General features: G+C 29.9%; 1 protein-coding gene across 2 annotated transcripts in view; it reads left to right on the top strand.

Annotated features, from left to right (window-relative positions):
* LOC108915235 (lipopolysaccharide-induced tumor necrosis factor-alpha factor homolog) overlaps nucleotides 1-15,213 on the top strand; it is a 39,110-nt gene extending 23,897 nt beyond the window's left edge. The window contains exons 2-4 of one of the 2 annotated variants that reach the window (XR_001964710.2): nucleotides 619-775; nucleotides 14,327-14,485; nucleotides 14,518-15,213. Coding sequence is in view for 1 of the 2 variants with exons in the window: in XM_018721209.2 (XP_018576725.1) it covers nucleotides 619-775; nucleotides 14,327-14,432 (263 nt within the window). In the remaining variant the exon portion in view is untranslated. Of the gene's footprint in view, nucleotides 1-618; nucleotides 776-14,326 lie in introns of both variants that reach the window. The other variant, XM_018721209.2, reaches the window with a different exon arrangement.
* The last annotated feature ends 299 nt before the right edge of the window (nucleotides 15,214-15,512 follow it).

Raw genomic sequence — 15,512 nt, 5'->3', positions numbered from 1 at the left:
AAATTAAGGTATACAATGAGAACAACGTAGGTCCCAATACGGATCCTTGTGGCAGTCCACAATTAGTATTAATAGAATTCGAAATGTCGTTTTAAGTACTACCCTTTGTTGTCTACCTACTAAATGGTTAGAAATAAATTGTATTGCAGATATATCAAAACCAGCAAACATTAAAATGTTATCCAAAATGTCATGACTAATTGTGTCAAATGCTTTCGAATAGTCGAATAAAACTATGAACTGTTTAATTAAAGACTATTGAGCAATTTGAATCTAAAAGAAAATAAATACAACAAATAACTGACTTGAATTTTATATTTTTAAAACAGAATGAAAGTTTCTTCCAAACGTAAATTGTGTTTTTTATCTCAATTTTTCAATGGTTTAAAATAATCGCGTAAAAAACTTTAAAGATATATATTTTTTCAAATATTGCAAATAATTTTTTACATATCTTTAAAGTACACCCTGTGGATATGTATAGAAAAGTGTTTAATCAAGAAAGGGCCTTACTTAAATATGTTTAAAATTCCTTAATTTTTAATACATATTTTAAGTATGATTCGTACATATGTTACAGAGAAACAACATTTTTCATTTTATGATTCTTTGTTTTAGTTATGAAGGGACCTGAAATCGTCACGACTGTAGTGGCCGTAGGGCCCAATCCAACGCACATGATATGTCCACACTGTCAGGCGGAAATAGATACAACAACAAAGTCAAAACCGGGTCTAATAGCATACATTTCAGGGGCAATTTTGTGTATAATTGGGTAAGTACATACATTAATTAAAATTACATGCTCTAGAGATGAATCACTAAAACTAATTTTTAGTTAAAAGATAAAAGCTAAAGAAACATCCTGCTGGTGTTGCTTCATTTGCATTAATAATGGCATTTGATAAAAAAGTTATTAAATATTGCACGAACACAATTATGGAATTTCAACAACAATTTTTAAATATAGGATAAAGTAACTGTACAATATAAACTTTCTCCGGAAACACCTATAATGTAAAAAAATATTGAAACCGTGTTATTCATATGTATATGTAGGTATGTTTATTCAGCTTACGGTATTAGATATGTATACAGGGTGTAATACAACACAAAGACGCCTTAAAAATGAAGAAGCATTTTATTCGTCAACATTTTTTAATATTTTTATTTACAAGCAAGTGTAGGGTGTTAAAAGTAGTTAAAAAAAGTACTTCTAAATATTTTATGACCAAATGAGATATTAGAACGAAATAAATAAAATGGAATTAAATGTGAAAAAAATTAATTTCAAATCCCCCCTGAAATTGTGGCACACCACTGGGAAAGATATTTTCGATAATACACATTTTTTTTTACCAGTGGCGTGCCTTAATTCTTGTACCCTCTGTATCTTAAAAACGAATGTTCGTATTTGTAAGAAAACATTATAAATTTCGGACGATATTTATTTCACCCTGTTTAATATAGGGAGTTCTGAAAAACACTAGCATAAATTCAAGGCCTGATAGAATTTCGAAAAATATTACAATTTGTTTCTATGAACCATGGGCGTATCTTTTTCTGTTTTTGAGATACAAAAATAAAAATAATTTTTTTTTTTAGAATTTAGTTTCGGTCCTATCTTCCACAAAATTCGACCGAATGAACTGAAATTTTGTTATATAAGGTTTCTGGGGATGCTAAATGCTCTGGAGTTATTAATTTTTGGCTATATCATACAGGGCGTTCAGTGCAGTACTCCGCGGGAACATTTTAGGACCTAACTTTTTTGAGGTTAATCTTTTTGTCCCTTTTGTCATTTGTCGTTATGGGAAATTTTATTCTAAACAAAAAAGGTGCTTTTGTAAGAATTTACCCGTTTTCGAGAAAAACCAGGCATAGTGCGTCAAGCAGCTAGTATCCCAAATGGTTTTTTTATTTTACTTTTAGTAACTCTTGGTGTAATTGGATGCGATAAGGATGTGCTGTGCTGTGCTTTTGTAAAATCCTATGTATCGACGCTGTACAAATGGCCTTCTTGACGCTGTTATTCTACATAGCTACTTTTTCGGACTTTAGAAAAGAACCTGATTTTTCTGGAAAACTGTTAGAGATAAGTATGGACAGCCTGGTATCAGTCGAAATGTTCAATTTTGCATTCACCCATGACAATTAATATGGGTCATTCCATTTGAAAAAAAAGTTTTTCAACTCGTAAGATTATTAAATGTAGGCTTCAGTATTTCCGAGTCTGAATAACGTACACGTTTTGCTCATAGATGACAATATAGAATAATTTTTGCCAAAATGAACTGTGAAAACTGCAGGTTTCTAACTGTTACGGTTTAGACACTACCTAGCCTCATTTAAAGAGCTGAAATTGTGATTTTCGTGATCGTGATCGTGAACGGTAAGTTTTAAACACCATGTACATTTAATAAACTCTACCTAATATTAACCAAGGAATTTAAAAGCGCAATAATATACAGGGTGTTCCATTTAAAGTAACAAAGCTATGTAGCGCCCACCCTGTAAAGCTAAAAATATTTTCTTTACATGATTCCAGACAACTTTTATTAAAATCATTTTTTTTTATCAATTTTACAGTTACAGAGTTACAGAAGGTGAAATACCCTGTATATTATTTAAATTATATAATAATTACTTAAAGGACCAGTAGCTGCTCAATTATGAATCTTTATGTTTCCTATAATTTACATATTATGCATATTACAAGTAAACAAATAATAAAACCTATAAACAGGCATTTAATATCCAAGGTACCAATACGTGAAAGACATGATCAGCAGATCAAGTCTGACATAACTGGTCTGCCGATTTGGTGTTTAAACTATATGATATCTATCGATCTATCTATCTAATATATTCCTAGTGCACTTGTCTACACCACTGCTGCAAAATATACAAAATTCACGAAATTGTACGACTAATGTTTATATTTCTTATGATCCAATACCAATCTTAAGAGGAGGTTTTACGTGGAGTAAAGGACCTACTAAAGTATCTCGTTGGATGAAAAATAAAAACTTCATATAATTTCGGTTTAAGGTTATTACAACAATTCTTTTATTAAATTACTTTTCTATATGACGTTAATAATAAATAAGTACTAATAAGAATAAATATTTATATTTTCTAGAAAATTATTGTTGATGTATAGTAAATTATCAGTTTCTTTTGTAAACGTATTTCAGTAAATATTGAAAATGATTTTTATATTATAACTTATATTATTTAATTTACTGTTGATTTTATGAAAGCTATAGAACGTATGAATTTACATGCTTTGATAAAATCTTTCTAAATCCTTTATTCACAGATGTTGCTGTGCCTGTAAAAGATATTTAAAAAAAACTGCCCCTTTATAGTTAATTACTATTAGGAACGTTTTTGGAGGCACACCTTGTTACTACCTGTTACATTATTTATCGTTACATAATAAGTAAATATTTGTTGAACCATTCCATGGTGTTCGCATCCTTAACGAATGAATATATTGCGGTGGAGGTTAACGAATTACTAATATGGTACGGCACGAGGAATTTTTTGTGTACACTATATAAAAATATAAGCCCACTTGAAGATAATTTGAAAGTTTAACAAATTCTCGCTCCTCACTTCACGCTCTAAATGGAAATGTTCACGAATACGTTCATAAAACGAGTTTTACGAGAATGGTTTAATGGACGTTTACTAATAAATTCGATAGAAAATATCTTTATACGGACGTATTATTGTATCATTATCAACAGTTGTCTTCAGTGGCATTGATCTTCATTTCCAACAAAGTTTCTTTCGACTTGCAAAATCCGCAGATAATAATATTTGTTGTCAGAATGACAATGGCACGACTGAAAGGGATTTTTGTATAATATTCTCGACACCATGTTAGGTGACAATAACAGAGCCACAAAAAAAAGTTTGCTATGTTGTCGACCAGACCAGTGTGTCGTCTAGTGTTTTGACCCACTAAATCCAAATCCAATGTCAGAGTTCTCAAATTGGTTCGTGTTTTCATTCTAACATCAAGAAATTCCTATCAAAAGCAGTTTTCGAGATTTCAAGTTGTCAATGATTTAAAAAACTTTGGAATCCATCATCATTTGTGGGCTAGCAGATGAGACTGTTGATGAAACATTTATCAGTCTATTAGCAGCAACCAACAGTAGTTCACAGATGTAAAATTGGAAATAGATTCCATCGGCCCAAATTTCTCTGACTACCTTTAAGATATTGTCACACTTTTGCATTAGTCTACAGTAGCAGATCCAATATTTAACCGAACATTGTTAAATGTGTGAGTTTATTATTTTTTCTTTGTTATTTTGGCATATTTGATAGATTTTATTGACAACTGAAGTTCAGCAGAACAGCCTTAAACAGAGCAGGCAAAAAGGAGCTCACATGTGGTTTTCTAGAGCAACTTCTTTAAGAAAATACACTGTACTTATTTTGTAAGAAGTATTAGTACAATATACGGGCAAACAATTATTTTAATGGACGATCATGTAAAAGATATTGGACATGCCATTTGCTAAAACACAACTACTGTCAGCGGTAACTAATTATGTAGATTTCTAAACCAGAAACAGATGCGGTATGCTTCACAAAGTATGACCAGTTCAAATATTACCAGGTTATTAGCATATGATGCCAAATTCATGTTTGTTAATTACAGTAATGACATTAATATGCATGTCTACAAAACTTTGGGATTTATTATTAGTTGTTTGAAAAATAGTTGCTGATTGCTCAAGGGCCTCTAACCGACCATCCTCCTAGAGTAGAACGCGCAGGACAGAAATCAAAATTTTCAGTAATATTTGTCCACAAAGCCGCAACAATTCAAAAATTTTAGCCCAGTTTCGAGTTTTTCCTTGAATTAATTCAGATATACCACGAAATTCGAGTTGGGACATGAAATCATGTTCCTTACATAAATTTAGAACAGTTAAGCACTTGTCAGGATCCAAACTGGACAGCAGCTCCCGAGAATTATTGGCATAGCCACCATGAGGCGTGATCGAATGTCGACTCTGAGTTCTTATAGTTCTATAACCAGAAGTCTGATGAGTATGAGTACACCATCTGAAATCAAGCGTTGCCTTTCGATATCCTGAAGCAGTCCTTGCTTATTTAGAGCCAAATAAGTCTCAAGAGTCTACTATCTTTCTCTTTTATACCGGTCCAAAAATCATGAAAAACTAAATACAGTTTTTTCCAGAAACGTTGATGGAATCCTAATTTTAACCACATAGCGACATTGTATAGTCACTGTTTACTTGTAACATAACAATACTTTATCAAAATTTACAATAACAAACTTTTTACATTAGTGACACATTTTTTCGCCCGGATCTCCCTTACTATTTGACATAGACCCATAAATACTTTATATGAAAATAATAGTAAGAAAATATTTTATCTAACTGCTTAAACATATTCAGGGAGTTCCATTAAAAAAAACATGGAAGTGCTATATCTCTGTAACCCAACGTTCAGTTGTTTTTATAATTAGAGTTTTAGAAAATTTAAAAGATTTCCCATAATTTCTATATTTGCACAAGATTTTAAATTGGAAAGGAAATAGGGTAGGGAGTGACATGGTGACAAAGTATTTAATCTTCTCTTGAGTACATAATTTCAATTTATTGCAAGTACCATAAGCTGTTATATAAAATGTGTAATTTTGTTAATTACAGTAATAATATCCAATTATGTTAAAGATATGTTATAAAGGATATCTCAAAGATAAGTGATAAAATTTCAACTACATAGTTAACTCATCAAATGATTTTTTTTTGAAACCTCACATTTTTTAAGTTGTTTTGTACCCATTAAAATAACACTTAAGAAGTGCCTATGGATCAATAAAGTAATATGTAACGTATATGAAGGTGTTACTTTATTATCTTCAATTTTTTGCCAACGAAAATACGAAATACTGGCACTCTCATTTTTGTGTTTATTTTTGTTTATTTTAAGAAATAATACTTTCTTAAAAACCAAGAGATTTTCGAAAAATTATGAGTCAACAATTGTTGCTTTGAGTTAAATATAAGGTCAACCTATTTTAATTAAAGTATAATAAAAAGTTTCAATTAATAACAATGTTATCATGACATTACCTGTCACTGTCATGGCCTACCACATAACATTGTCCATCTCACAGCCTAATTAGTGAGATTTAGTTAGAATAGCTTTTTGGACCATATCAATGTCCGATATGTCAAAATATATTACAACTAAATCTGTAAATCTTTACGTAATTGGAAAAAAGGCAGAAATGCCTGAAAGAGGTCTAGCAATTTCAAGATATCTTATTTTCTTAATAAAAACATTTTCTTTTTTTAATAATATCTTGCTTATTGTTAGATATGGACCGAACAAACCCTATATGACTGTGCTCAACAGGGAACGTTCTACTCAAATATGTAAAAATATACAGGGTATTCAATTTAAATTAACAAAGTTAACATCCGCTACCATTTTGTTTGGACTTCATTTGTTTTTCAAATATCAGTTTCGAAAAATTCATAAAAAATCGTGCAACTTTTGTATTTTACTTTTTTTTATAACTCTTATAACAAAAAAGTTAAGGGGGGGTCAAAATATCGTGAATCACCCTGTACCTATTTATTTTTCACGAAAAAAGTTTTTTATACAATAATTACAACAATGATAAGAACATAAATGTCATGCCATAAGCTATTCTAAAACCTAACCTAATCGGTAGCGCAATTAATTCATTAAAAAATGTTGTGAATAACATCCATTAAGTAAACCATTTTTAATGCGAACATTCTCATGATTACGCAATGGATTAATTACCAGCAACGTTAATAGAAAGGAATTTATGAGGATACAGTTAACTTATCAGACTAAAAATTCATATTCGACAATTTGAACTAATCATAACTTTTTTATGTATTCATTTTGTGTTTTCATTTCATGGAATTAATTTTATTTTCATCTCTACTGAGGTAATTAGAAAAAGTAATTTTAATCATTGGTAGAGAGCTTTTGTGATTAGAATTTGTAAAATCCTACCCCTTTATTTATTTATTTATTTATTTATTTATTTATTTATTTATTTATTTATTTATTTATTTGTATATTTATTTATTTATTTATTTATTTATTTATTTATTTAGTTGGAAACAATTGCCAAGACAGGACGGAGTCCAATTATAACTCAGGTATAATACAGATTAAAAAACAGATATAATTACATTAACATAATTAAAACACAAATAAAAAATACACACTATATATAAATACATAAAAAAAGCGACTTAACTTCTATTGAGGATACATCTTTTAATACTGGGAGCATTACAACAAAAAATATCAAGATGATCCTGATAACGATGGTAATTCGAATACATAACATTTATTGGAGAAAATTGAAGAATATTTGTTCTTGGTGTTTTCAAATAATATAAATAAATGTAGCGAGTTCTACATCCCAAAATATTAAAATTCAAAAACTCTAGTAATTCCCTACAATCAGTCATCCCATTTACAAGCTTAAATAGAAACAAAACAGAAAAATAGAGCCTTTTTTGAGCTAAGTCAATAAGATGAAACCTGGTCAATAGTTCGGATTGAGGGATTCCGCGAGGTGGATAAATATTATCAGATTAGAAACTTAGGTATTTAAGACATTGCCTCTGAATCGTTTCTAGACTGTTTTTATGAACTTCATAACCTGGATTCCATGCCACATTAGCATATTCAAGTTTAGAACGAACCAGTGAATAATAAAGCTGTTTAATATTGTTCATCGAAAACTGTTTATTATGTACAACCAGTGGATGAACGCAATTAAATATTTTTCTACATATAATCAAGGATGTTTATTAATTATTCTGTATTTTTATTATCGACTGTCCTAAAATCAACCAGCTTATGAACTTAATATACAGCATGTCTGCAAATTAATAGTTGATTCTTCTAGGGTTGATTATTTAGAAGAAAATAAACCAATTTATCTTGATACAGCTTTGTTCTTTAAAAAGTTGTGTGTCACAAAAACTAAATAAGGTTTTTTAAGACCTGCATTTTTTAAGGTAACCTATATTGATTTATTTTCATCCAAGAGGAAACTACCTTTGTAGTTTCACTAATTCTTTCCTAACCTTTGTTCTGTTTGAAAATTGTTGTGAATTAGTTCATATTTAATAGCTTATAAATAAAATTAAAATTAGTTAACAAAACCCTTGGGTCAAAAGGATCGGTCGCAGGGACTGGTTTCAGGAAATTCTTTTAACCAACAAAAGATCAAAATCTGAAAAAAGGTGATAAAAGATAAAAGCACATGTGTCTTAGATTTCGAAAAACGTTTGGTTTGAATACTTCCGAACAATATTATTTTTTTGTTTGAATATTATCTTTCTTAAGGCTTGGTTTATTATTTTGCTATTCTCTGGTACTTGTATATTGTTCTTGACTCTGTATATTAGACACCAGACTCAAATAAAGTCAGGGTATTTAGGAATAAATCATTTTAATGAGTTTACAGAACGTGAAATATTACAGTAGTTCGTTTAATGAAGTTTAACTCGATAAGAACTGAGTTAACGAATATTTTGTTATTGTAAGCCGATCTATTTTTTGATGTTCTAACTTTCTCTGTAAATATAAGTACACATATATTCCATTTACACTAAAGCTATTTAGAAAATTGCTAGGTGTAATTCAGTTAATTAAATATAAGACGTAGAATGATATACTCTACATTCAGTACAGTACGCTATTAAATAAAATTAAATTAAAATGGTGTGTACAAATGAATTTGGTATTCCGTCGGGACCAATTCTGGAAAGGATAAATTATCATATGTATGTGGCATATTTTAACATTTATTATAACCATGAATGCTTTTGTTATTAAGTCATGTGTTGGACAATATTTGAGCTGGTTTTGAATAGTATTTAACAAGTAGTGGCTTTAGATTCCTGATTCATGAAGACTTTTTGCCTTGAAATAATCGGAGACTGAAAATAATATATTTGACAGTCTGTAACTCCGTTGTTTTTTAACGAATCTTGACGATTTTTTTCTAACTTAAAGCTGTTTTTATAAGCTTTCCGAATATGTAATAATATTTGACTATATCACGCGCGTGCGTCGTATATTTCATTTTGCAACTAAGGCTAAAAAATAAAAAACTTTCGAGGTTGCAAATTTGAAATTTTTTTTTTTTAAATGATAAATTTCAATGTATTATTATGAAATCTACCATGAAAAACATCAGTGCGATTGTGGAAGATACTCGGGATCGTCCATACTAATAATTAGTTGTAGTTTGTAAACTATTCAACTTACCGATTCCAGATTTCGTGTGAGTAATAACTCACTCTAATAAGACAGTGATAGGGAATGAGCGGATGCGATGCTAAAACGTTCTGGTAATATTAACGCAGTTTATAAATGTTTAATTCAAAAGTCATAAATAAAATTCTTCTACTTATAACTTTTGATCTAATCAATATTCATTGATGCTTTACTGTTTTCTCGTGGAAATGAACGGAAAAAAGGTATAAGCGAAAAACTTGAATTTACGTAAAAGTTATACAATTAAGCAACCTGTAAACAATCTCCCCCCTATTTTTATGATTGTGGAAATGCTATTGTACATAATATTTAGCATATATGTATAATGATAAATTCAGCTTGCCGAAACAAAAAGTAGCGAAATGGTTATTTCCCAGCTCTTTTTCCTGGTCTATAATAGTTAGTGTAGCTGAAGTTCTACGGAAACAATGTCCGGTATATTCGTGAGAATCCTTCAATTTGAGAAATGCAGCAACTTGTTTTGGCATTTTCCCAAGTGTATAAATTTCTGTTAATTGGTTATATGCTTTACCACTTGAATATTTTAAAAAAAAATCTGTTACCTACTATCTATTTATGTAGGTTTTGTGGTACTATATTTCTGATATGTTTAAATATTCGCTTACAATAAAGGAACTTTTTTTCTTTGTTTTTGTAGTTGGCAGAGTGATCAGCAATCTATTTCCCATATCTTCTATATCTCCAATTTTTATCTGAAGTAATTCAGCACATCGACACGCCCCAGATAAGACAAAAATCATTGCCCCCTAAAATATTAATAGTCAGTATTCTTCAATTACAAAAATATTTAGTTTATAACTACCTTTGTACCTAAATGGGCATTATCAGAAATTTTTTAATTTGTTCATTTCCTAAAACGCGCGATTTTTTAGCATGTTGTCCATCCGACTGACGTTTCAAGAATGCTTTAGCATCGCATTATATTACCTAACCATTATGAAGATTTCATACTTTTGCTTACTTCAGAAAAATATACCAATAGTACATTTTTTGGAAAAGACATATGTAATGTTATTCTCAGCTCGGTAATCAATACATTCTTATTATGTTTGCTGATACATCTTCGATTTTTCTTGCAATAAGTTACACTCTATTTGCTTTGCTGATGCAATAATCTTTGGCGGAGTTAATGCGAATTCTTCCATCTCAAATAATAAATAGTTATTTTTATGGATTTAAATAGAAACAATATGGCGATTACTGTGTACTTGAGTTATTTACTTAATAACGCTCTTCTTATAGCAACCACAATCGACCTAATGAAATTATTATTATTCATGAAAGAGGTATCATAGATTTTTAATAATATAAAATAAATAGCTTTGTTTGCCGTTATGATAAAATTAAAATTGATTGGTGAAAAATTATGTGTTTAAGTTGACAGTAAAGTAGATTTAATGCATCGGCTTCAATAATAATTCGCTATTTGTACTCATTGCTTGTGCTATTTTGTGCTCGTCTATTCTAATTTTTACAGGTCGGGAGGTCTCTCCAATATAGTGTTTATTGCATTTACAAGGTATACTATAATCGTAATTTTTTAACGACAAAGTCTGTAAGAAGGTATTAGCCTGAAAAACTGTTCTTCTGAATTTTTCCGATAATACAGGAATTATGGTTAACATCGATTTAAAACAGATAATTTTCTTACTAAGAATACAACTGTGGCAATTTAAAATGGTACACCCCATATGTAATTCTTTAGACATGTGTTATCTGCGTAGTTTTGGACATAAAAATGTTTTCCCTGTCTTTAAGTTTCTTCTTGTAGTAGTAAAATAAGATATTTCATTGCTAAAAATAACAAGGTTCATCAGAATTGTATAATAAAATATCATCTACGACAGTGTGCAACGGATGTTTGTTTTATGAATTTTACGAACTATGCCAATCTATTTAATGGCTTGTGGTTGGAATGAATAATATATTGCTTATCTACCGGAATGAAACCAAAAGACGATCGATTTTTGGCTAAAACAACTTGCGCTAAGTAAAATCACAATGTTTACGTTGCTCCTAAAATAAAAGTTAATGAAATCATTATAGACAAGTTCAAAATAACACCGTAGTGTGTAGATAGTAAAGTTCTATTGTTAGCTAGCATTGCTCATACTTTAGTTTGAGAGAAGTGTGCCAAATCATCACGTTGGTTGTTCTCATTGGACTTTATTTTGTGCTTAGTAGTAGGAGTGGCGGCTCGTTTCTCATAAATCATTTCCAAGATTTTACCAATGCCATCGAAATTAGGTTGTGGTTGAAGGGTTTTACTCGTTAAAAAAGAAGAGGATCGTTTTGCGCAGATTCTAATAATCCAAATATGTATCTGTCATAGAATTAACCATAAATTAAAACCACAAGAGTCTAAATGACATAACAGCAAAGTTGTAGGTATTGCAAAAATACTGCATCAGTTTGTCTTTATTTAAATGAAAACTAATTTGTTTAAAAATTAGAAGTAAATATGTAATTGGTTTTTGTCTATGGTGTACTGTTTAGGATCCTCTTATATTGTCATGATTTTGGGACTTACTCGTTACTTGAACTTTCCATGAAAAAAATCTTACACACAATATTTTACTCGTAAATGCAAATAAAGATTCTTTTTCCTTTCCAGTTGCGATCCCTCAAAATCCTTATAATACCAACACGCCTTGGTAGTTATTATTCAAACGAAGTATCTACATACAGGGTGGGCCATTATTCAAACAAAGTATCTACATACAGGGTGGGCCATTAGTGCGAGAAAGTAAAATAACTCCCTTGCTATTCATAATACAGAAAAAAAGTTTATATAAAAGTTGTACAGAATAAAAAATCTAAAGGACAAAATTAATTTGAAACATACAGGGCGATTAGTAAAAACGGGACACGCCAAATACTACATTTTTTAAATGGAACACCCTATATATTTTTAAACATGGATTTCTGAGAAAATTCTATATATGGCAATATAGTGCGGGGTTACCAAGTTATGTAGAAAATTCTTGGAATTTTGGAAAAAACATGACCTCGAAAAAGTTGAGTTAACTACTAACACTTGGAGCAAAAATATTTGACAGAGTTATAGACAAATGTTAGGCAAAAATTCCTATATTAGTTAATATCGATATTTTATACAGGGCATTTTTAAATAATTCGATAATTTTTAGAAAGTTAAACTTGATTTTCTAAAATTTTTCAAATGGAACACCCTGTATTTTATTGTTCTATTTTATTCACATATCGGTCCACTTCAACTTTTATTAAGCACGTTCTATGTTTAAAATTATTAGTTTTTAAGATATAGCTACATTTCTGAAAAAAAAATATTTTTTATTATTTTATAAAATACCACAATTAAATATTAAATAATAAAATTAACTCAAAATGGAATGATAAATTATGAACTGACAAGTTGACACAATGTGACAGTTTTTTCCAAAGCCATTTCGTGCGACAGAAAATAATAAAAATTAGGTTTTTCCAAAAATGTTGCTATATCTTAAAAACTAACAACTTTAGGTGTGAACATACTTAATGAAAGTTGAAGTGGACTGATATGTGAATAAAATAGAACAATAAAATACAGGGTGTTCCATTTGAAATTGAAATTTTAGAAAATCAAGTTTGAACTTTCTAAAAATGTTCGTATTATAAAAAATGCCCTGTATAAAATATCGATATTAGCTAATAACTCCGTCAAATATTTTTGCTCCAAGTGTTAGTAGTTGAAAGTTAATACAACTTCTTCGAGGTCATGTTTTTTCCAAAATTCGAAGAATTTTCTACATAACTTGGCAACCCCGCACCAAAATGATAAACTGTTTATATTGCCTTGTATAGAATTTTCTCGGAAATCCATATGTTTAAAAATATTATAAATCCATTTAAAAAATGTAATATTTGGTGTGTCCCGTTTTTACTCATCGCCCTATATATTTCAAATTAAGTTTGTTGTTTATGTTTCTTGATTCTGTACAACTTTTATATAAACTTTTTTTCTGTATTATGAGTAGCAAAGGAGTTATTTTACTTTTTCACACTAATGATCCATCCTGTACATGTACAGGGTGAGTCAACGATTGGTTAAAATAGATTTTCTCCGAATTGCTAAAGTTTATCAAAAAACTATTTCTACAGGGTGATAAATACGCTAACAGGGCACATTTTAAAAATATTTTAAAATTTAAAAAAAATTAAGATTTTTTAGTTTAAACTTCTTCAAATCTGTCATTATTTTACGAACACCCTGTAGGCGCTGATCAAAATTTGAATCCATGACGTTCTCAAGCCATCTTTACAGTAACACGGTACCAAAAATATTGTTTTAATTCTTAAAAAGAACGAGGATAGCTACTGTTAAATACAGGTACAAAAATGCAATAATTTTTATTTAGTTCCAATTATTAAATTTAGATATAGGAAATTTTATATCAAAATGTTTCAAATTAAACGTAGAATCTAAAAATGTTGTAAAATACAGGGTGTTCCATTTAAAAAAATGTAAGTTTGGTTTGTCACAAGTTTTTGGAGCACCCTGTATATTTTAAAATATTTTTAAAATCTGCCCTGTTAGCGTACTTATCACCCTGTAGGAATAGTTTTTTGATATACTTTAGCAATTCGGAGTAAATCTACTTTAACCAATCGTTGACTCATCCTGTAGTGTACAACTGAACAAATTTCCATTGAGCTTTGAAATTCTCAAATAAAAAAGGGAATTTACTTGATATACAATGGAATAGCAATTCAGATGAAATGGACTTCGTTCCCCACTCCACTATTTTGCCACTGCGCATCCTAGCGTAAGCGTTCAAATGAACACTTACAATGAAGAAAATAGCAGTATCAAAGGCTTATAAAGCCTATAGAGACAGTTTTATAACAAAATGTTACTTAATTACTATCTTTTTTGTTTACTTTAGTCAACGATGAACAGTTTGTCTCGTCTTCAGTATTGTAATTTATTTTTTTTCTGTTTCAGGTGCTTTTGGGGCTGCTGCCTAATACCCTGCTGCATAGAAAAGTGCATGGATGTGTCCCACACCTGTCCCAACTGTGACGCCTATCTCGGCACTTTCAAGAGATAAAAAAGACGACGTCTTACCTCCAAGCTTTCAGCTAGTGTTTTGTAATAGATAAACATTTGATCCAGTGCAGAAACAGACGTTTCTGCATTTGATTCATAAGTTGTAAAAATTGGATGTTATCCAACGAGTTGTTGGCACAATCACTGCGGGTATTTCAATACAACTAATTCCAAATCAATTTAAAAATAATATCTCTAATGTAGAAACTGTTGAAATTAGATTATGTGGATTCAGTTTAATTTTTGCATAAATACCTAGTGTTGGCTCATATTTTCTTTGAATCGAAAATATTTGTTTCGCAATAAATTGACTTTTTCTTGTACAAGTTTACAACTTTTCAACTCGATAACAATAATAACGTACCGTACTTTAAAAATTAATTATATCTATTAATGAAAATTCAGATGGTGGAATAAATTGAAGATATAATTTAACATTAATAAATTTTGTGGTCGACCCATACACACATTTTGTTTTATTCTCCAAATTGTTTTTTGAAATCGCTATACTGAAGAAATTAAGTTTAACTTGTACAATTATTGATTAGTAAATAAATTAATAAAAGATTAATAAGAAAATAAAATATTAATATAGAATTCATTTAAACCAGCTTATCAGTTACTATACAGGGTGTCCCAGCGAGAACTTCGTCGATCGATATCTAGGAAAGTACTGTTCCGAAAAAGCAGCAGATTCTCTACATATTCTTGAAATTACTTTGTCACATTTTCCATAAATAACAAACAAATTAAAATAATCCTCATTAGTATAATTTAAACGATCCCCAGGCATTTTTATTTCAATTTTCGGCAAAAACTATTCAGACACAACAATAATTTGACAACTAACTTGACAAATGTCATGTTATTTCAATTGTTTTTGGAGTATTTCTGGTCATGGCCAATTTGACAACAGGTCTGATACGAGAAAAACTGTCCAAAATATAGAAAATTGCAAATATCTCTAAAACTAGTGCTGGCAACCCTATCAATGATTATATGGCTTGAAAGGAAATTTCATTCTGCATACGACTGAGTAAACAAATACAGGGTGTTCCATTTCAGTTTACAAAGTTATAGC

The sequence above is a fragment of the Anoplophora glabripennis genome, unplaced genomic scaffold, assembly GCF_000390285.2.
Source record: "Anoplophora glabripennis isolate ALB-LARVAE unplaced genomic scaffold, Agla_2.0 scaffold915, whole genome shotgun sequence".
NCBI classification, from domain to species: domain Eukaryota; kingdom Metazoa; phylum Arthropoda; class Insecta; order Coleoptera; family Cerambycidae; genus Anoplophora; species Anoplophora glabripennis.
Note: the sequence above shows the minus strand (reverse complement) of the source record. Positions and strands in the feature narration are given on the sequence as shown.